The sequence below is a fragment of the Melozone crissalis genome, unplaced genomic scaffold, assembly GCF_028551555.1.
Source record: "Melozone crissalis strain CALT ecotype California unplaced genomic scaffold, PUWL_Pcris_2 ptg000004l_1, whole genome shotgun sequence".
Taxonomy (NCBI): Eukaryota; Metazoa; Chordata; class Aves; order Passeriformes; family Passerellidae; genus Melozone; species Melozone crissalis.
In genome coordinates this window covers 16,402,956-16,426,412 of record NW_026535782.1, presented here as the reverse complement: position 1 = coordinate 16,426,412, position 23,457 = coordinate 16,402,956, and the positions used below count along the sequence as shown (strand labels likewise).

Sequence of the window (23,457 nt, the reverse complement as noted above, 5' to 3'; positions counted from 1 at the left end):
CCTGCTTTTATATTAAGACTGGAGAAAAAGACAAAAATTTAAGCTTTTTTAGCTTTTAGGGCCATCTCAAACTTTGTATGTGACATGTACCCATAGATACAACTAGAAGTTCCTAAAGGCTCATTTTACCTTGTGGAAAAAATGGGGCAAAATTTATATAATGAGAAAACAAGCTGAACAGACCTACTATCCTGAAGCTGTCTATTATGGATAATCAAGAGCCATAACAGAACTGGTAATAAAGTTTTGCCTCCTAGATAGCAAGCATCTGACTCAAAAATGTATTGAATAGCTTTAAAGAAGTCACTAAACTGGATCTGTGGTGCAGAATTCACTGGTCTTGACAAATAAACATGCTTGTGTTTGGGATCACAATCTCAAGCACAACAAACTTCACCTTCCTGGAAAATTTCGTAAGAGGAAAGAGAGGAGATGTCTCCTATTTACACACAGTTTTCTTTCCACTGGGGAGACATCTATAAAAATTCAGTATTTCAAGTCAGTGATCTTGAGTTTTAAGTAAAGACTCTTAACTAGATACATCTTTATTAACTAGAGCAGTGTATCAATAATATTAGAAAAACACAGCAGGTAGAAAACAATTTAACCCAGAGTTTAGTCTCAAATCTTTTCTTATTGAGGTCCCCAAGCAAAGAAATGATGCTGCAAGACACTATTTTAGTCTATTGATCTGTAAACTGAACAATTCTTCAGATAAACAGGAAGCACCTTCAGAAGTTTTTGGAGTCAGTTTCCCCACTCCACTGCTACACATTAAGCTTGGAACTGAGCAATTAAGTGGCAACAGTGTGTACACAGTGACAGAAAATAATCTATTTGCCCATTATCTGGCTTAGCGGGATTTAGTGATGAAGTGGGAAATCCTATATAATAAGTAATTTTGGAAGAACATATTTTAGTGTAACTTTAGGAAACCACTGCAGATTAAAAAGCCCTACTTCAAGATTTCCAAGCCTTACAAAGGGATAAAGTATATAATTTACATTCTGGAGCAAGAGGAAGGTGAATGACATGAGATAAGCAAAACAAATTTCTCAAGGTAGCACTCACTTAAATGAAGCATTCAGGCCATAGCACTCTACAATGGCTATTCAGAGCAGCCTTTACAAGGCCTTCATGTCTCACCTCGCCATTACTCTACTTGTTAGACTTTCAAAACACTTCAGCTAGCACTTATGCTTTGATACACTACATTCTCATCAACAACAGTGTTTTACAGCCACCAGTACTCAGTTTCCAATTCTGATTTATCAAAAATATCCTAAGTTACACTACTGAATACTTTCTGCTCAGAACCATATCTCCTTGCAAAGAAAATATCTACCTACCCATTCCTAAACTCACCTCCTTTCTTTGCACTTTAAAAATCATGTGTCTTTCCCCCTAGTCCTTCCCCACTCCACACACATTTCATGAATTAGACCCACTCCCTCCAAGTTTCTATGTATCACCTCCAGATGTCATTAAATAAAAGAGCCTTCTGGTTGCCCTGATGGAGCAAAAGAGAAAGGATAAACATGAAACCCTGCTTACATGAAGGTTAAGTATTCTGCTTTGCATTCACACACACTCCAGTGGCTGGCGGACTAAAGAGAAGCTTCCTACAATCATTCTGGTTCTTACATGCTAAGAAAACCATGAGACAAATAGAACATTAGTTCTACCCCTGCTGTAAGCAGATCACACAGCAAGTACCTTCACAATAATCTCAACTCACTGACAGTTCTTGGTCACTCCCACAGAACATCCTGCTTGCCCTAAGGAAATGGTGGAATGGGACTGCAGTACCACAGAGAGGGGCTGTTTGATCCCTTATCATCACACAAGGCAGTTTATTGTGTTTTATTCTCATTTCTGAGCACAGAGCAAGAAGTCCATGAGAAACAGCAGCTGTTGTCTGAGCAGACCCAATGATGGAGTGGCATACACATATGTCAAATACTGGAAAAGCATAAAGGCAGCTCAAAGGTTTGAGATTACAAGGCCTGGATTTTTCAAGTCTCTGCTTTTATTTAGCACAAATATTGATTTTTTGACATTTCTGATTGTCACTTAATTTATCTTTTCATTTGAGAAAGATACTACTGCAAAACTGAAAAAGCCACAACCATATCTGCTGGATGCATGAATAGGTCATGTTAGCCACAAGGTCTAAGGACACAAAAAGATAGTAAATAAATATTTGTATATAAAGATCAACCATGCCAAACATACCCTAAGTTTATAAATAAAATTTAAAAATTAGATTTGCTACCTCTTGTGTCAGCTTTCACACTCTCTTCCCCCAAAGTTTAGTAAAAGGCCTGTCCAAATGCAAACCTGCAGCTCTGCACTCTTGCTTCCATTTCCAACACCCAAGAAAAAGTTAATAATGCAAAGACTTCTCCTATTTTTTAAAGCAGGATGTTTATTCTAACACCCAGGTATCTGACAACAACAACATGTAATTATTTCAGAGTATGTAGCTTTCTCTTCTCTCATGAAGAATTTCTAGTCTCTCTGGTAAGAATAAAAGAATAGCATTTAAATTTGGTACCAGACATCAGTTTTACTTCAGAACTCTGTTTCCTCCTTGTCTATCAGTACTTGCTCATAGTGAGGTTCAGGGCCTTGAGTAATTGAATTCTACTAAGGAAAACCAAAGGCCTTCAATTCCATTCTTTTTAGAGAGCTACTCAGTCTATATATCCCAGGTAATGTGATGAAAAAGGTGTGGTACAAAAAAAATGTACCACACTGTTGAAAACTAACTGACCTAAGCAGTATTTTTTTAGCAGAGTTTAGACAGTTTATCCTGGGGTCAGTCCAGAATTTATTTCTTTTTGATGTAAAATGAAATCTTTCATCAGGCTGTAAAACTACAGACATCTCACAATGCATTGCTTCAAACCAGTGAGACAGAAAGTTGTAATTGAAGAAGGACGCTATTATTTGTTTCTAAAAGGAGCTTAACCTCTTTAATCCAAATTATTCCAGACTGCAGTGGAATAAATGTATTTTATTTACGGAATTTTGTTTTCCACAGGAAGCACTCTGTGAAAAGAATATAGCCAGATATCCACAAAAAAGTTCAAAAGTAGGATATAAACTTAAAGAATGAATTGATTTGACTTCCATCCCTATGCAGAAGAAGCAATATGACTTAGGAAAGGCAGAGGACATATTTCTTGCCCTTATACTTCAGTCAAGTGACTAATTAAGATTAATTTTTATTTTGTTCAGCTGAAGAATATACTTAAAATTTGATAAAGTTGATCACAGTCTTATTTACTCAAATTAACAACTGTACTAACAGGTGTAAATATCTGGGTACTAATCTTTTCTTATACAAACAGCAGTGAAATTACAAGCATGTACACTTCATCTTAACTACCACCAAGAGCTATGTCTATAAACATGTGTCTGTATAATAATAAATTCTGTACTGTATTCACAGATGTGGGGCTTTAAATACCTGCAAGTGAGGTTAGGGTCAGCATTCCTTGATAAAAGCAGTTCCACAGTGTTCAAGATGTTCTCCTCTGAAGCTTGTGCAGTACATGCTGCCATCAGCACCGTGTATTTATCTGTTTGGAAATTTGCAGTTAGGGAATTACATATGTAAATATAAATACCATGCTAATCCAGAAGCTCCTTTAAAAGTCTTTCAATTTGCTAGAGTTGCTGCTGAGACTTTGATACTCTATGGTATTTGGAAAAGGCTAACAATCTTGTTTTCCTGTCTGTAAAAATCACTGGAATGATCAGGTAAGAAAAAGGCACCTGAGGAGATACTCAGAAACATGAGAGTGAATCACAATAGTAAAGCATTTATTCCTACTGAAGTTTAAAATAGCTTGAAAGTAGCCCAAAGCTACAGTTAGAGCTCAACTATAGATGCTTATTTCTCAAAATACATTGCACACCAGTAGAGTTACTCCCTGTTCCTCCTCTCCAGTAAATGAGAGTAACACCTTCAATGGATAGGAAAAGGTACACAAAATGTATTATGAACACACAGTGACACCAATTTTGGGGAGAACAGAGGCCTATACAAAAGCCATTGAAGCAAAAGGGCTTCATGATAGGTCTTAAGGAGGAAGAATTAAATTTATTAACTTCCTATGGTCCAGTAGTGGCAGGAAAAGTATTACAAGTATTGGCTTAGATGTGGATTTTAAGAGCATCTACACAGTCCATAGGAATAGCAGCACAATTACTTGTCCAGCTCTGACATCAGCTGGGTGTCACATACCACCTTGGCTCACAAACCAAAAGTGTACAACTGCAGTTTGCTCACAGAACACAGGAGACCTCCTTTCCCATGATTACCATGGTTTCCATCTGGGACACACAGCACCTTAGCTGGTGCTATGTGTTAGCTGGCCCCAGTGTCACTTAGAACACTGCCACTGAGTAACTGCCCATTTTGTTTATTGCACAAACTTGTTCACAAGTTCCAACATGCCTTCACCCATTTAAGGAGTATAATATTAGCTGCATATCCTATCAAGTGTTACAACATATTTTCTAATTTTCTTCTAGAAATTTTAAGACTCTGTATAATTAACATCTTCATTCTTCAATGAGGTCAGATTTCATTATATTTAGACATGAAAAGTTTGTTATGTACATTACGCCCAGTGCTCTTACCACCTCTTGTCCTCCACTTCTACAACTTAGTTCTACATTTAAATTAACTTGTTTTTTTAATATACTATATTTTAATTTTCAATTGCCTCACATAGAAATTACTTTTTATGCTGACAAATTTTTACTCAAAATGTTTAACCTAATTATCAACTACAACATGAATGGAAAGATGGCAGGACTTTAAATAAAGCACTGTTAGTCTGAGAATGGTATTTGGGAGGGACCTGCAGTTGTATTTGTATTCATTATCTCAGGCAGTGATAAAGTGGAAAATTAATTTCTGTCAGCTTACCTATAGCTCATACATGTGAGCAAGAGATGAAAGGGAAGAAACACCTTGGAATTCTTAGATTTCTCTTTTACAGAGAGTAACTGGTAAAGACTGCAAAAATATAAGTTTATGTTCAGACTAGATGAAAACTCCAGTAATTCTGGTGAAATTATTCCTCAAGGATGCAAGATTTTGAACGCATCACACAGTGAATGATATATTAGTTCTTGTGGACTACCAAAAAGGGTAAAATTAAGTAACTAGCTAGAGAGACTGACTGAAGAGTGACTCAAGGTGATTAACAGTATAGCTGTTTATCAGGATTACAGGTGTTAAAGGGTAACTGCATAGGATCACTTGTATGATTGCCTGCTGATGTAAAAAATAGCAGGAGGGCTGGTGAGATTCAGTACCCCTTAGGATAGCACAGCTCTACTGAACATACATGATCTGACCCAAATCAATGACTGACAAGATTGCTCCTGGCTGTACTTTGCTGCCCATATGCCCTAGGTTAGAGTTTCCCTACACAGTCTAACAGGGAAACAAACCATGAAATATGATCCTAGCGAGGTGCCACTTTGGGCAAAGACAGTTGATCACACACGTGAAAAAATGCGATGCATTTGGTTACCTGGTCAGCCGGAACTATTGCCCATAGCAGTTTCTGCCCCATTTATAGCTTTCTATAGCCATAAAAAAGTAATAGATACGAGCTGTAGGCAGACACAGAAGTTCTGAAAATGGCTACAAGGACAGTGATTAGAAGAAGGCATGTTTGCTTTTGGTGCAGGCAATCTAATCTCATACTCTGATCAACTGCTAAGAGGTTAGAGAAAATTTAGAAAATTTTCAGAACCAGATTTGTACCATCTGCATTTCACTCTACTACTACTGCGACTACTGTCAAGTTACTGGAAAATATGATTACTGCTCTTACATACTTGGCAGTACTGTGGGATAAATATTCCAGTGCAATGGAAGAGATTGAAAATAACCACAATTTAAGTCAAAAAGGAGTTATTAATATGCCAATAAAATTGACAGAGGAACTGATATTACTTAAAAGCTACACCGAGCTCTTGCAGAAAAAGGTGATTTAGCAACACAATGAAGAACAGTTTTCTTAATAGAAAAATTGCACTCTAGTTTTAGAAAGGCCCACGTTAGTTTCCCATGAACTGGAAAGCTATTCATGTAGTTTGAGATGCTATCTGGTTTCTGCACATACATAGTTCATAACAGGATCAAACACAGTAAGTTTTACCTGTACAACTTTATACTACAATTTTTGAGCAGGTACTTCCAAACACTTTTTTAACAAGTACTTGGAATTTGGGAGGTGTGGGAGAAAGTGGAATTGAGAGAGAAAGAACAAGAAAACAGAGCAAGTGATTCCAGATCAATTCCAAGAACACAATTTTAACTTCAAAACTACTGCTTTTCCTTCAAAACTGTGAAAGGTCGAGTGGGTCTCAGTTCTGCTGTGAACTTTAGATTTTTTTCCCCTACACATATAAACAAGAGAATAAGGATAAGGACAATGTCTGGTACTGAGCATTACCAGCCAGAATTTTTCATTCCCATCTTACCTATTTCAAAACATGCATTAGCACCTCTGTCCAGAAGAAGACGCACTACTGCAAAGTTAGCCACGCTGGCTGCACACATCAGGGGAGTCCATCCAAACTGAAAGCTGGTTTCTATGCTGATGCCTGTCAAAATTGAAGAAATTACAATCATCAAACTGCATCACTACAAACATGCTTGTTATAAAACTTACTCTCAATATGTATCATTACAAAGGTTACACCCTGTTTGCATTTAGTACAAGGCAGAGAAATCTCTTAAGGCATTTCCTTTTTTATAATACACCTTTATTTACCTAGTTCTCAATCCAAGGAGTTAAGTACCACAGAAAGACTACAGTAAAAACCTCAAACATTTAGCTGCAGAAGTAATTTCATATAAGCACACAGAATCTGTTTTCTCTACCTCTAGCTTTCTTCAATCAAAATGAAAAAAATCTGACTCTTGACAAGGCAGGAAGACTGCTGTGGAAGCAAACTGCTTGTCAGGCAAATAGGATCACAATATCTAGGGTTTCCTTCTTCACAACTCCTTTTATTCTCTGTCCCAAAAGACAGTTAGCTAGCAGATTTATGTTCGGTACGAACAAAATATTATCTCAATAAAAAGAGAAAATAGGAGACTATGCAAGGTTCAAACACAATCACCAGAATTGTTTGTTACTCTCTGTATCAGCCAGAATGGCTAAAAGGGCTGGAAGCATGCCTGTCAGCCTGCCCCAATGCACTGAGAACCAAGCACCAGACTGACAGACTCATCTGACAACTTTCTATTAAATACCTGCATGCATTTTTCAATCCTTCAACAAATATTACCTCCTTTAGAAAAGCTTCCATCAGTTGGTTCTATATTACTCCTACAGTGGCCATGGATAATCAAAAATACATCTCTGGGAAAAAACACTCCAAAAAAAACCCTCAAATCTATCCTAAGAAATTTGTGACAGTTAAGCTACATGCATTCTTTTTCATGCAAAATGTGTATTTTCCCTGTCATGGTACTATATCAAAAATGTGTTCAGTGTAGCAATATAAAGTCATTAAAGCTGAGGGACTAACAGGTCACTGCTCTTGGATTGATTCTTTAATTTCTTAAGATCACTGGAATTGCAGAATCAATAAAGAGGTAGCAATGCAATGAAAGCCATGTGTTGAAGCATTGTAACACCTGCAAGTCACAGAATTTACAATCAAATCTCCTAAGCAGCCTACACATACTAGCTGCATACTAGCACACTGGCCTATGTGCATTGTACAAAACTTTTCACTGAAGCCCACAGAAGTTCTACAAGGGGAGCCAGCAAATGTCCCTTAGCAGTCAGAGCAGTACCTCCTTGTAAGTCACTTCAAAAATTCAGCAAGTCTGATATTCAACAGCCTACTGAAGTAATACTAGTAAGAAAAAAATACCCCAAAACTGTCACCCTGTCAGTCTTTAGGTCTCTTTTCCTCATGAGAAGAAAAGCAGTCCCATCTAGAGCTTTTTACTTTAATACACATCAGAACAACACCAACGACCTACTTGGCAGTTATACATAGGCTTATTAAAACACTTGAGAAGGCATTTTCCTCAATGCTTTTCATCCATAGACAGCAGCCAGTATCTGCTATGATGCTGGTGCTTTTTCCAATTTCTAGAAGTAGAATGATCTATTTGGCAATATGCTGTTTGTCCTGCATAGTCTCCTACCATCTTGGTAGTGACTGTCTTGAAGTACCACTCAGTGGTACTGATGATCCCAATGCAAACAAGCTGTAATCCCAGAGGAAGACAAAGAAAGGACAGCTGAAACAGGAACAGTCATGTGGCTCCTTGGCTGCGTGGTTATAGGAGTTGTTGACTGAACCAGAAATGTCTCACCTTGATGACTACTCAAATAGGCTATTAATCTCATTGCATGAGCTGTTGTTGAAGTAAGCAGTGTTAGTAAGCAGTGTTAGCATTTCAAATGATCCTTGAGATTTTTTCAAGAGAACAGTGAAGCCCAGAAAAAACTTTTTAGTGAAAAATCAGGCCAGATCCAACAGCCAGGGAGAAGAGAGGCTGCTGCACTCCAGAACTGCAGGCCCAACCCATATCAATGCTGAGTGTGTACTCCCAGCAGGGGCGAACACACACACACACCACTGGTCACAGTGATCAACACAGACAAACAGAGCACTCTGACAAACACAGCAGCAGCAGTATCAGTGTGTCACCCACCCCCTCCAGCTGCTGGCAGCACAGACACACGGCATTAGTTGGACTCCCCCACCTACCATTATCCGTGCTCCTCTGTAGGTATGAGCAGAGGAGCTTTTCAGTTACATGGCCCCACAAATTACAGCTAGGAGACAAACTAGATGCAACATTCTTCTTCACAATTTGAGTTACAGATAAATATCCTCCTGTTTAAGCAGTAAGGAGGATAAACACATTCTGGCCACAGACAAACTCTATAGCAGAAATCATGTAAAGAATATGAATAATAGTGAAGCAAAAGAACAGCAAAGTAAGAAATTTTTTTTGGTGATTATTACTGTTTCTCCCATAACCCTTTCAGATACTTTCTTGACTGTGGCTAATAATAGCTATAGTAGAAAGGCTGTTTTTAAAGAGAAAGATGTAATTCTGCTAAATAATTCCATTCAGTTAAAGAACAGCTCTCAGTGTTGGAATCCATTCACACTCAGACATCATTTACCTGAGAGGAAGTTCTAAAATGCTTCTCTAAGACTTTTCTCTAGTAGAAGTATTAAGACTGTCTGCACTTAGGTCTGCTCCCACGTGACCTTAAAGCTGAGTCCTCTTAGATCTGCTGATGTCTCCCTTTGCTGGGTCAGCTATGGTGGTCACCTGACTCAGGGTTCAGAGTCCTAAACTAGCTGAAAAATTATTCTCACACACTGGGCACCCTCCCATTCCTGTTGTTTACTACTACTTATAATTCCCTGAACTGGCTCACAAAATATCAGATGAGCTCCAGCACTCATTCAACGATTTAAGTGGAACAAACTGCTGAAGGAAAACAGAGGATTTGACTGTAGTTGTATCTTGAATCAGCCTAAATTGTCATGAGTTGTAACTTTTAATTCCATTTTAGGAAATGGAACACATGGTGTTAAGCATTTTACTTCTGAAGCAAACCAAAATGTCCAAATCATCTTTGAAGGTGCTACTTGCTTGCATTACCTTTTGCGACAGGTACTTCAGAAACTTTTTCCTAAAAGCCATGTAACAGAAGTGCTAAGGAAAAACATTGTGCTTGTGCATCCCCTAAAGAAGCTCTGTAAAACTGCTGCAGCATCAAAAATACTAAGGCAACATCTAACCAAGCCAGAAAACAACACAGTCTCACTCTACCTGAAGGAATAGCTCCAACTCTTGCTAGGAAATCCACTTCCAACAAAATCCTTGAGTTTGGCTGACTGCAGGTAGTGAGCCTCCTACAAGCTCCTCCATACTAAAGGTATTGCTGGTGGCAAAGGTTTAATCTGAGCACAGATCCCCAGACTGGCAATGTCACCTTTCTCAGGAAGACCTCCGCAACAGGCACTGAGTTGCACTGCAGAACAGCACTGGATGGGTCAGAATGTACTGCTGGGCCCATTTTAGGAAAATTACATATTCTTTTATAATACTGCCTTGTTTGTTTCAGGAGACAGGAAACAGGACTGCATGAATCCTAGACCTGAACCTGTGCTCTTACAGAAACCTGTTATCATCTTCCAACAGCACAGAACTGTCCACTGTGTAGCAGGCATCAGCACAGAAAGTGAACTACTGCTGTTTGACTGCAGTACAACAATTTAAAATGGATGGTGGAGCAAAACAAATAAGCAATCTGAGGCACTAGAATTCTACTGATAAATAAGAAAATATTTTCTAAAAGCAAGACAGATGTATTTCATGCTTGGACTGCACTTCTTGTGTTTCAGTCTGTGCAGTAGTTTTGCTTAATTTAAAAAAAACCATTCCCCCATTGTGGTGAGAAACAGTTGGCTTCTAAAAGGGCAAATAATGTCATTGTTTCAAAACTCAGAAAAGACCATTGCTAACCAAGAAACTACTTTCTTCCCTAAGACAAATTTTCCTCAGAGAACAAACTCCTGGTTACTATATTCTCCTTGCTTGCTGAAGCAGAACTTCCTGACAATTATCACTAGGCAGGTCAACTCAGCTATGCAGTTTCTGATTGCCCTGGATGCTTGAATAAGTGATCCAATCTTCCTAACACTGATTAACAAACACATTAAAGACAAATGCTGAGTAACAGAACAGGGAAAAAGGCTTTCAGTGTTAAAACAGACTACTTTTTAGTGACAAACGCCACAAAAAGCCTGTTAGACCTTTCAGAATCACAGAATCTTTGTTCAGCTGATGTTGCCAGGACAGCAGTTATACATAGGGCACATACCAGACACTTACCAGTGCTTTGAAGGAGAGAAAAAAAAAAGAGGAAAAGGAATTTCCAAACTGGGGAAACATGAAAATAAAAAAGCTTAGCCTCCCCTTCTTACCCCATGCTGTACAACTTTCAACACCAATGACCACCCACTGAATTTTCCCCTCAATTTAAACCACCTCTAATTCAGTGCTTCTAATTGCTATTTGCATGTTAAAGATGCATCTGAAAACAAAGGAACATGTTATTTCATAGTTCAAACATAGTTTTCTTTATTTTCAGGTCTCCTGATTGACAAAAGAAACATAAATTAGAAGGAATGTGCTGGAATACTGAATCTGACCCACTGAAAAAGTAATTTAATCTTTCAAAATAATGTGTTGAGTGCATGTAGGAACATGTGAATGTTTCCAGTAAAGGGTATCAAGTCTTTTTTAAAATGAGAATTGAAATTTTTGCTGAGTTCAAGAAAAAATATTCAACTTTTTAAGTGACTTTTCCTCACCCGAGTTTAAGAGTTCTTCAATCAGTGACGCATCACCACGAAACAGAGCCTTCTTTAACGCCTCATTCTTGTCTGCCTGCAACATTTCATCCAACTGCTGGGTAAACAAAGAAAAATTAAGTCAAAATCTGGAGACTGTTTCAAGGCAAAAGCAATACAGCTTGGCTTCAGTATAAAAGCACTAACAATCTCTGACAGGACATAGCACAGAAGAAGAGGGGAAAAAGCCTCATGTAACTTTTGTTCTTTCATCTCCATAGATCTGGGTCTACTATAAAGCCTAAGTTTTAAAATCAATTTTGCTGAGAGGTCCCATTCTCTGAAAATGGAAATACCTTCTTTCTCAACAGACCTGCTATCATGCTGCTCTCAATTTTACTTACCATAATTTGATTTCTATTAAGATTCTTTTTCATCTTATCACACTAGAAAAAAATTGCAATGCATTTATATACCTTTTTTTGGTACATTTCACATATTGTGAAGTACATTAAAAAATACAACTAACAGATATGAAAGTTTGAGTTTGAGTCAGGGGACCTCAGTGACTAACTGGCTGGCCTAACAGCCAAGTCTACCGCTGTGAAGGGCTACAGTTCCTCTGTCATCCTAATTCTGTGGTGACAGAGGCATTTGTATTGCTGCATCATAAACATTCTAGCTGAAAAAAGCACTGACCAAAAGACCAGTTTATGCATCAGACAGTTACCTAATTTAAGTTGTTTTCAAAAGCATCATAGATTGGTTGTCTATTAAAGCTGCAGATGCAGCTGAAGATTGCTGCTGGAAATATATCAATTGTACAAAACATTTACATACACGGGTAAGCAGAGGACTGATTATTCACTGGTTTCCTTAGAGACAGAAGTAGGTATGAAACAAAATTGTCTTTTATCATAAGTTTTTAACTCCCAATTTATAACTTAAAAATATTCAAATTTCACAGCACATTGTTGCCCATATTTCCAATAACTTTTGCAAAAAGTAACAAAAGTGTCTAGAGAATCATAGGTGAGAAACAGTCAATAGAACAATTTAGCTCTTTTTTCTTTCTACTCAGGCAACAATTTTCAAACAACACACATATCTGGATAGGAACATCAATCTAAAGATCAAGGTCTCTTAAACACTGGCTGTAACCTTTAGCCTAAGACCTCAAGAATTCAGTTACACTTCCATTTTTCAATTCTGGTCATGAGACAAACCCACGCCTAAAAACTCTCACAGATGATGATGGTTTCTCTCCTCTACCTCACAGTGATGGATAGGTCACACCTGTTACAGGCAATAAAACTACTGAAATCTTCAAGTTAGCCAGAAACAGTCTCAAGAGATTTAAAACAGCTTTACAGGCCCTCGGCCACTTTCAAATTTACTCTCATGCTGAAATATGATTAGGACTAGGGTCTGCTACTTAGAAAGAGCTTTCAAATAAACATTAAGGGTTTTGGTAATAAGATAAACCCCTACAGTCCAGGTTTCATTAAGTGGATTGAGGGTACACTGTACCCTGGTAGGAAACAGCCTGAGAGGAAGCACCAGCCACACCGTCCCCAGGCACCCACCGCACCCCGCTCCCCTCACGGTTGCAAGCCGAGGCCGCCCCCCACCCCGAGACAGCCCGGCCACGGCTTCCCAGGCTCAGCCCCACCTGCGGCTCCTGCCGCACGACGCCAATGTCCCAGTCGCCCTCATCGCTATCGCTGCCCTCGTCGCCGCCCGCCACGACGCGGACCGAGCACATCACGGCGGCCATGCCGGCCCTTCCCGTGCGCCGAGCCGCAGCCGGGGCACGTGGCCGAGGCGGCCGCTCTCCCGCGCTCTCCCGCGCTCCGCCCCCGCCCCGCCCCGCGGGCCTGAGGGCAGCGCGGCGGGCGGAGCCGGGCCCGGGGACGGGAGGGAGCCGTGCCCGGGGAGGGAGGGGCAGCGCCGCTCCGCGCCTGTGCACGGCTCCGGGTACAAGGAATCAGTGACAGTGGTGCTGGTAGCGCGTGGGGTTGTGACACGGCGCACACGCGGCTCCGCTGCTTTGTGGGTGCTGGCAGACGCAGCAGAGCCGCGTGTGAAGTTGTGTCTTTAGATCTGTGGTTGGTCTGTATATGTGGATTCAAGGTAAAAGATACGGCTTCCCCTCTTTAATTGCTGGTGCCATTGACATGCTCCTTCCAGCCGCCTCACCTTGCAGCAGGCTGTGAGGTCACCTGTGTGTGTGTCACGCAGTGTCACAGAGCCCGAGCCTGCAGGGGGACACTCGCGTGGGAACGCTGAGCAACAGCTGCGAGTAATGAGGCAGACTTTGGACCTCTAGTCTGGCTACCTAAGGCATTGCTTTAAGCTCCAGAGCTGTGGTTAGAGCTCTTTCTAATGACCGATTATAATGTCTCAGTCATCGCAAGGTTCCTATGAAAATCTTTGAAGAGCAAACGAGGAATGACGTTCTGCATTTCATACACCGGCATCATTGCTCCCTGACCTCATCTCAGACTTTGTCCCAATGAAATTAAACATCCACTGACAGAAGAGGAGTTTGGTCTTGGAAAAAAATACAAAATTATAGGTGTAGTCCTTGTGCCCATAACACTGTAAAAGTGTAATTAAAATATGTTGCCCTCATCTTGATCAGAAGGTGTCTGTGAAATTTTTCCTATTTATTTTATTTTTTGCTTAACTTTTGTTTCTTAATACAATGCAATGTGTAAGGCAACTTCTTCTATGTTGGAATTTGCAGGTTAGCTAGAGTTATGCTTAGAATATACCAAGTGCTATAAAAATTGCACATATTAAAAAAGAAGCCTGCATGGTCTACATATTTCAATAGTGCTCACTTGACATTATTAATAGCTGCATTTTCTGGATTTTATTTGCTTGTCTGTTAAATATGACAGCCTGTTTGCATTAAAGTATAATGAAAGTCAGATTCTTAACAATGAGGAACTCTGATGTAAGAACTAAGTGAATATTTTAAATGAACTCCCATGAGAGAAACTTCCAGTTCTGGAAACTTGATAGAAATACAAACCCCCTTCTTTTCACGCAGCCTCCTCAGAGCAAAGGTTGCTAAAATTGACTCAACTGTAATACATGTTTCTATGTGAAGGATTAGCTTTATATGCTTATTTTTTTATTTTGCTGTATACACTAAATCTCAGTTTAAAATATTTTGGTAATTAAGATATATTGTTTACCATGTGTAATAATAGAATGGTTTTGTAGCCATGTCAGTTCTTATAAAATTGTAACTTTTATTCTAAGTTTTCAGGACTTTTTAGTACTGGTCTGAATATTTCTTGTTTTCTGCAGAGGAAAAGTAGTACTTATGCCTTTTTTGTGCAGCTTCTTTGTATGTGTATTGAGTGTACTAGTACTCAACTTTATAATAACCATAACCAGAATCAAGCTTCCATATTATTATTCATTTATCTTAGCTGTGTTACAGAAGATAGACTTGCTAGTAGAACTTATATCCCCAGTGGCTAAAGTCTAAAGACAACTGAGTGTGATGTTTTAGAACTGACATCACATGTTCCAAGAGAGTTATTTCTAACTAGTGCTGGTACTATGAATAAATTCCTTACCTTTATTACACTACCAATTGCTTAGTATTTGACAATTGTGATTTATTTGTACTGGTTCAGGTTTCAGAATTGGAGATGGTTGGTTGGTTTGTTTGTGATTTTTTTCCCTTTTGTCTGCATTATAACCCATCCAAACTGAGCACTGACGCTTGAAATGCAACCTGCATGCTGCTGCTTTCTCAAAGGGCACCACTCTAGGAAGGTCATTTTCAGTAACAGGCCTGATAGTACCTAGTGTAAAAAGAAAAAATCCCAACTCCTTTCAAAGGCTCACAGTGTAGAAGAACCTTGCAGCCAGTGTACCCTATAGCTGTTTCAAATGTGAGCAAGACAATCACACAGAAGCTGGTAGCAGGTGATCTTTCCTTTTGTGTTTGCTTGGTACTGTAAATCAGACATTACTGTTGATGCAGACTCTCCTTTTTCACATTCTTTTTACTCCAGCTTGTTTGTGACCTTGAAGTCTGTCTTGATTTTTCAGCTAGGCAGACTTATTTTGGTTGATAGTGTGGCAAGTCCTGGCTGTCATCCATATTTACCAGATATCAGTGTGTTTTTACTTACTTCTGTAGGAACACTTCCTAACATCTTTTCCTTGTTGCTGTGCAGTACTCATTTTACATGCAGGAGGTGATTATAGAATGGCTCAAGCTGGGAAAATTGTAAGAGATCCTCATTCTCAGAGAGGCTTAGTAGCTCTGGGTCTACAGGATTGACAAATTACCAGTAAATGTTCAAATGGGAGATGGTGAACTAACAGCTGTACCAGTTCCATGGTTAAGAGCAGTACATCCAGGATTTTGTATAATTTGAAAAAAGTCCAGTAAAGTAGCACAAGTGATTGCAATTTAACAGGTCACATTCATGAAACAAGTGGGAAACAAAGTAGTTTATGTTGTCCTGGATGATTTTTCAGCTGACTTGTGAACAGCTGTAGCATGTCTTATATTTAAGGTATTTCAAGTATAAAGATACATACTTATTCTCTAAAAAGAACTTAAGTGGTCTGTGTTATTTTGGTGATCTGAAATCACCCTTAGTCTTAAATCAGTTTTAGTTTTTTCATCATGAAATTTGGTTTAGATTCTGCACTGCAGCAAATTGAGTTGCTCATAATTATTTCAGTCATCATTCTAATGGGCTTAAAAATATGGAAAGCATTTCATTTTATCTGTTTTGCTTATAATTCATTTTTTACAGCTGTGTTCCTCCTGTCCACTTTACCAAATCTATCTGGATGGTACCTGATGTAAAACTTTCAATCTGCTGCCAAATACATGAGTATAAATTGTATACCAATTAGTTTTCTGTTTGTAAAATTTGTTTTCTGGTAGAAGCATTAAACCATTGTAAAAATTCCCATACTTAGTGAGAATTCGTGGGCATGATGTAAATCTGAATCCTGTTGTGAAAATATCTGTTATTATGACAGTAATATATTAAAAAACCTAGAACAACAATTAGGATGTTGGATATACTTTCTTTTATTTTAGTATCACTCAGGCAGATTTTTAGCTTCTTATAACCTAGAATCTTTGGTCTGTTTAGCAAATCCATGTCAGAACAATTCCTGATATTACTAAATGCAATGTCTCTATTAAAAATTCCTCATTCCTGCACTATCTCTAGTCTGTTCTATGCTGTTTCGTCCCCTTAATCTCAACTGGCAGTACTCCCACTTCGTTATCATGGTGAGTACCTTCTTGTTTCAGCCTGTTGACTCTCTGCTGGTACTCAGGCAACCACTTGTAATAGTATTGCCTGTCTCTTAGAAACTCAAATGTTTGAATTTTCTAAAGGCAGTTTATAATGATCAAGTGCTGCTTTGGGCTTTCTACGCCGTTTACCTTTTATTCTGATATCTCACTTTGGCTTACCACTTTGATTAAGATTGAAGGTTATCTACTTATCCACATATTTCAGTGGATAACCTTCAATCTTAATCAAAGTGCTAAAAATTAATCTTTTATTGGTTGCCACATTCTTATTTTGCTTTGACCAATTCAAAAGGAATATGGCTTCTTGGAAAAGGGACTAGATTTGAATCAATGTTTGGTGGTTTGTATTGTTTTTTTCTCTTTCTTTTCTTTTGTTAGTAAAGCATACAACCTGATTGTCATGTCTTCATACTGAATGGCCTTGTTATCATAGGTTTACCACAGGATGTTAAGTCTTTGGTTATCTCTTTACTTTTACAGCTGATGGGGCTGCCCACCCGTGGTCTCTGGGCATTGTGATAATTCCCACACATATATTGTCTTTTAGACTTATTTTGTTTGAGTTTATTAAGTCAGGATGGTATTTTATGTTATGACCTATTATTCTGGCTCTCCAAAGTAATACTAGTAATTCAGAGCTCCTAAAATCTCAATTTCTCTTCTGAGAGGAACTGTTCAACCCCTCACTGAATTCCTAGGATGTGCTAGCTGGACTTTGCTACATTCCTTTAATCTCATCCATCTTTTCCAGCAAAATCATCATATCCTTTACATCTGCTTTAAGGTCTTCTTTTCAAGAGTAATTGTGATACTGTCCACATCCCCAGTGGTATAAACTAAAATTGTTACAAATGCCAACAGTTGAGTCATGAGAACAAACTGTGTGGGAAAACCATTCAAAGATGTTGTACTGTTTTTTAGCTGTCTTGTACTTGTATTCTTATTCTACTCTCCAAACTTATGTGCAGAAGTGTGTGGAAGAGACTTCTATGATAATTTGAGCTATTCTGTCACAGCTGGTCCTAGTAACAGGAAACCATAACTCTTCCTTATTGGGCATGTGGGAGTAGGTATGCACTGGGAATGCCCTGACAGTCTTTGGCAGCAGACTGAGACTCACCATGACCAAGCAGTGTGCCCATGTGGCCATAAGGCCAGTGGATCCCTGGCTTGGATCAGAAATAATGTGACCAGCAGGACTAGAGCAACGATTGTCCCTCTGTACTTGGAAGTGGTGAGGCCTCAAATCCTGTGTTTAGTGTTGGCCCCTCACTACAAGAAAGACATTGAGGTGCTGGAGCATGTGCAGAGAAGGGTAACAAAGCTGGTGAAGGGTCTGGGGCAGAAGCCAGACCAGAAACCACTTCTTATAAGAAGTGGCTGAGGGAACTGTGGTTGCTTAGCCTGGAAGAAGGAGGCTCAGGGGAGACCTTATTGCTTTCTACAACTGTTCAACAAGAGATTGTAGTGAGGTGAGGTTCAATCTCTTCTCCCCGGTAAGTGATAGGATGAGAAGTAATGGCCTCAAGCTGCACCAGGGAAGCTTTAGACTAGATATTAGTTAAAATTTCTTCATTGAATAGGTGGACAACCTTTGGAACAGGCTGCCCAGGGAAGTGGTAGAAATACCATCTTGGAAGTGTTCAAAAAGCATGTGGATGTGGTATTTGGGAATATGGTTTAGTGGTAAACACAGCAGTGCCATGTTAATGGCTGAACTTAGTGATCTTTTCCAACTGTAACAATTCCATGCTTCGAAAGCAACGATTATTGAGCTAGTAGTAAAAGGTTCCTTTCCTCTAATAAATCCCGAATATTTAAATGGCCATAATCCAGCCTCCTATGTGCTCATAGAATCATGTTTGTACATAGGATCCTGTGTATGTATCTGCAGCTTTTCCTTCCTAAGTCTCTAACCACTGGCATAACTGCTTCATTCAAGTTGCTGTTGCCATAGATATAGCAGTTCTCTTGTTACAAAAACCTCATTAGTTTCAGTGCATGAAATAACAGGCACTAGTGTATGAAAAAGATGCCTTCTGTCTAATTGGTGCAGTAAAATACTCAACACTTCCTATCTACTTTGATTCTGTAAAATTCCCTGAGTCCTAATCATCCTATATACCAGAACTGTCCAAGTTATTGAAGACAGCTCCTTCTTTGTTCATGCAGCTACATACGCTGTCAACAGCTGTTTGATATAGATTTCTTTCTCATAATGCTTTCCTACAAAGCTTAACTTACAATTAAGTTTTGGAAACCAAATTGCCTATGAGGCAATAAAAAAATTTGCCTCTGTCCATATAGTTATTTTCCATGCTTTTCCTTGAAATACCCATTTCTTTAACCAGATCATCCAAACTCATCATGGAATATATCTGAAATCCAGATGTATATGGGGAAAAATGGACCACATGGCTTGCACTAAAGAGCCATGATCATAGGTTTCCTTGTCCACATCAGCCAGTTGTAACAAACCTCCAATTAACCCTTTGACTCACTTTCTGCAAGATCTCCACGTGCTCCTTTGGCAGCAAGCTCTAAATGGTCATTTCAAGCTGACAGGATTTTGTAACAGGCAAATATTCCCACCAACATGCTTCATAATTTGCTAATATCTCTACTTAAATAATTCATGATATAAAAGAATTAACTTGCAGGAGTGACACTGATGGGATTTTTATTATTGTCAGGATCTAGAAGAACAGACAAAAGACAGCGTGCTTTAAATAAGATTTTCCCAGTACATGGAAATTTGTGTCAGGATATCTAACCTCTGATTCTGTATTTAGGAGAGTCCTTGGGAAATCTATGGTTCTAGCTAACATCTTTTTGTTGCTGTTTGTTTGGTTTTATTTTCTCTTTGTTAGACTTACTTGGTTTCTGTTACCTGCAATGGGATGGACAGTTTTAGATGAAGTGACAACACGAGTAAGGGCTGTATCATAATGCTGTGGAGAAAAAGATAAAAAGGAATTCAGTGTGCTTGCTCTTTGAATTTTTTCTTTGCAATGTTTGCATATTTACTACACAAATTTTAGAAGTGCTTATATTCTAGTTCTTACTAGGCTTTGAATTTTTTGAAGTCAAACACTGTATATACAAATAGTTAAAATAAATCAGAATACTTATGTGGAGATACAAGTATACTGCTCTTTCACTTTGCTTTTACCTAGCTTGCTTTTCTGTTTATTCCTTCTTTTAACCTTCCTTTTTCCATTCCAGCTCTGAAGAACAAGGCATACTTCCTCCTTTACATGAAAGATTTTCCTGCCTCTACAACTGGTCTTGCTTAGTTTTACCAAGAGCTGAAAGTATCACAGCAAGCAAGAAAGAAAGCTGTGTTAATGATACAATATCAGTGAAGTTTGCACTGACTTATTCAAAGGGGAAAAAGGACAGGGTAGGGATGGGAAGTAAGTTGCTCTTTGCACTCATCACGGAGGTAGGTAAACCTATGATTTCTACCAAACTGAGGGCAGAGAAAGTTGCCTTTGTCAGGAGCAGGCCAGTGGACAAGGAAAACTGTGCAGCTCAGTAGTGCTGGCTGTTTGGAAGACCTTTTGAGACTTTCTTATTTTTTAACAAGTCATCACTTTTTCCTTGAGCCCTCTGTTACATCATTAACTAACAAAATACCATTAAAACTGCAACAATCTTCTCTAGGCTTTGTTTTGGCTAAAATAAAGTGAGATCAATACTTTAAAAATAGAATTTTAATGTTTTACTAAGCTGTTTTTATACTGAACTGAGAAGGCCTTTACACACCAAATCTTTTACAGGAACAAGCACAAAAAGAAATACAATACTGAAAAAACATTTTAAAATTGTTCAATGGATTGTGATGATAGAAATATTATGGTTACATACCTCTTAGTCTGTCACATGTTCTCAAGTATGTGTTCCATTGAACAGTGAACTATTTAAACCATCAATGTACCTGTTTAGAGATAGGGGAAAATATATTGAGAAAGAAAATACATTATTGAACTTGTTATGTTCTTGGGCTAATAATTTCTTTGTAGCAAAAATTAGCTAGCGCTCAAAATAACACTTGAATTTACACATTATGTATAGGTTTAGGTGGCCAGTATGGGAAAGTTCTGTTTTTCCATAAGCCTTGATCCTTTTCAGGACTCTTTTCAGTCAAATTAAGTTAGGATTTGTAATTTTTTATATGCATATTTGATGTTCTATATAAAGAATACATGATTGGAAAAAACAGGTTTTTACAGAAGTGTTAAAGAGGACAAACCTCATCTAAGCCTCATCCACATTACCTAAACAGCATAGCATGAGTATTTGCAAATAAATCTGTAGACAGCAGTGTTTGTTGAAAGAAACTACTGTTTTAAGGAATGAATGTGACTTTTTAAGAATATTTTATCTTGAGCAGCATCAGTCTGGAAAAAGAAGGAATTAGATTTCTTCATTACATTTGGAAGCAATGTTAAGGCTGTCTATGCTTTCAAGTAATTTAGAAAATTTTTTTCTCCTGCTTGCACTGTTTCTACTTTTGGTAAGTAAATACAACTTCTGTTTAACATTTATTTGTTTTTCTGGCCTCTTTATTTGTATGCACTAGCAAAATTGTCTTGCTTTACCCGCCCATGACACCGCTGATTATTTTGCAACATGTTCTAATGTTACACCTTTGAGGTTACAAAACTGTGAGTCACTGTGTGGAAGAGAGTCTCACAGCCAACAGCAGAGTTACATCATGTTGTGTTGTGGCTATTAACTGGCAAAGAACTGGCCAGAGCCCCAGCCAACTCAGGGATCATAGTGCTCCAAGCAGGTATTGAGAATGTGTATTTTCACAGTGAGTCACGGAAACTCCATTTCTCACATGCCTCTTCAGATCTGTCAGAAGCACTTCCCTGAATTGGTACCAAGGTATTTTGCTTTCATCTGTTCTCAGGATCTGTGAGACAGAAGGTGGTACAGTGAATACAGAGTCATGCTAAGAGCAAGGCATTTATGATTGGCATGGTGTGCTTGAAGGGCAGGATCCCTCTGTTCCCAGATGGTTTCTAGTGTGAATGCTTGGTTCTAGTATCCACACTGTCTAAATTCAGACTTTTAATTTTTACTTGAGAAAAAGCAATAAACAATCTTTTTGGATTAAGGACAATTTTCTTGATTGTAGTTTTTGCTGACATATCTTAGTTTAGTTGAATACTGCCAACAGAAGTCTTCTGCCTTGTCTTACTCAGGTGAGTGGCCTTTTTCACACAGAGGCACAGAGCTTTAATTCCTATGCAAATTCTTTTCGTCTAGATGTCTCTGAAATTTAGAGTAATGGAGGAAAAAGTTCACAACCTGGGAACCTGTCTAATCTATTGTCACCAGGTCTTGAGGAACAGTGTTAAATTTGATAATCTTTGTTACAATATGATAAATATAGATCTTGGCTTGGGAAGTTTTTTTGCAAAACAGTAATAGCATGTGATTCATTACACTGTTATTTGGGAGAACTTCTGGGAAGAACTGCTTTTTATTACAGATGGTTTGGTTGTGTTATGAACATCCAATTGCTCTATTGAACTGTTACTCTCACTTCTGTACTTGTTGCAATTTTTTTAGGAGACTGTTAAAAAATGCAACTATTCTTGAAATAGTGTTAAAAGTTTTAAACAGGTAATAGAATAAAAAAGAATTTTTTTCCAGAAAACCTGAGCAATCAGGAAGCATTTTATACTAAGGCTTCTAGAAGCAATGAGTAATTATTAAGCCACTTCTAGTGATACAGTTAATGATCAAAACAGCAATGACAGAAGCATAATGAGAACAGTGGATTAAGTATAAGGAAAGGCATTTGGTAATGTAGCGTTCAGTTAATGGCATTGAAACTGCTGTTTGAAAATAAATTTAATCATAAGTATAGCATGTGGGAGTAGTACATCTAATTGATCCAGAGATGATTAAAAGGCAAAAAAGAGATTTTTGATTGATCAGACAGATGGATCACATGCTTCATTTGTTACTGAGTTGCAGCAGAAACTTGAGGAACATCCTACTTGCTTTGGTTGGGCTACTGTTTACCTTTCTCTGCCTTCATTCTTTTAGCACATATATATATATATATATATATATATATGTATATAATTGTAGGAAGTAGGATCTGAGGGCTCTTTTTAGATAAATGATATCTGAAGCATTCTGAGTTCTGCAAGCCTGTAACGGGTGTGGATCCTGGCTTGGGTTAGGCTGAATGATTTTTAAAAAATGCCAACCTCCTAGAAGAACACAAAGGATTTTTTTTTTTTTAATAGAAACTTAGGACCTGATAAACATGGATAAAGCAGGGAAATATCACCAAGTAGTTGCTGCCTTGTTGGGGCAGCACTGTCCACTCCAGTTTTAATTTAATTTCCCATTAATATGTTGTGGGGGGGTATCCCAAGTGGGAATGAATTGGTCTCTATGTGTGTATAACTGATACCTACACAGAAAATTTTAGCACTTCCTTCTCAGGAGCTCTGTTATATGGAGGATATTTCTTCTTCACTATTCTATGGATCACCTTTTATTCTGATGTTAACAAGGTTGTTGCTGGGGGTCCGCTGTGTCCAGAGGTAGGTTACCCTTTCTGTGTTTCCTTTTTAAAAGGCTGCCTTTTTGCAATGGAATCTGTTTGCTGCTCCTGTCTGCCCAGGAAGACTATTTGTGACTAACTACCAACTCAGGCTCATTGGATATAGACAATGTGCTCAACTGAGTGTAGGCACTTGGTGTTCTACCCTCTATTTTGAGAGGGA

At 38.4% G+C, this 23,457-nt stretch overlaps 1 protein-coding gene across 1 annotated transcript in view; it reads right to left on the bottom strand.

The window, feature by feature from the left end:
- ASZ1 (ankyrin repeat, SAM and basic leucine zipper domain containing 1) overlaps positions 1–13,159 on the bottom strand; it is a 36,164-nt gene extending 23,005 nt beyond the window's left edge. Inside the window, exons 1-4 of the mRNA XM_054278003.1 lie at positions 13,055–13,159; positions 11,404–11,500; positions 6,517–6,639; positions 3,476–3,587 (exon numbers count right to left, since the gene is read on the bottom strand). Of these exons, the coding sequence (XP_054133978.1) occupies positions 3,476–3,587; positions 6,517–6,639; positions 11,404–11,500; positions 13,055–13,159 (437 nt within the window). The remainder of the gene's footprint in view (positions 1–3,475; positions 3,588–6,516; positions 6,640–11,403; positions 11,501–13,054) is intronic.
- Between the last annotated feature and the right edge of the window lie 10,298 nt (positions 13,160–23,457).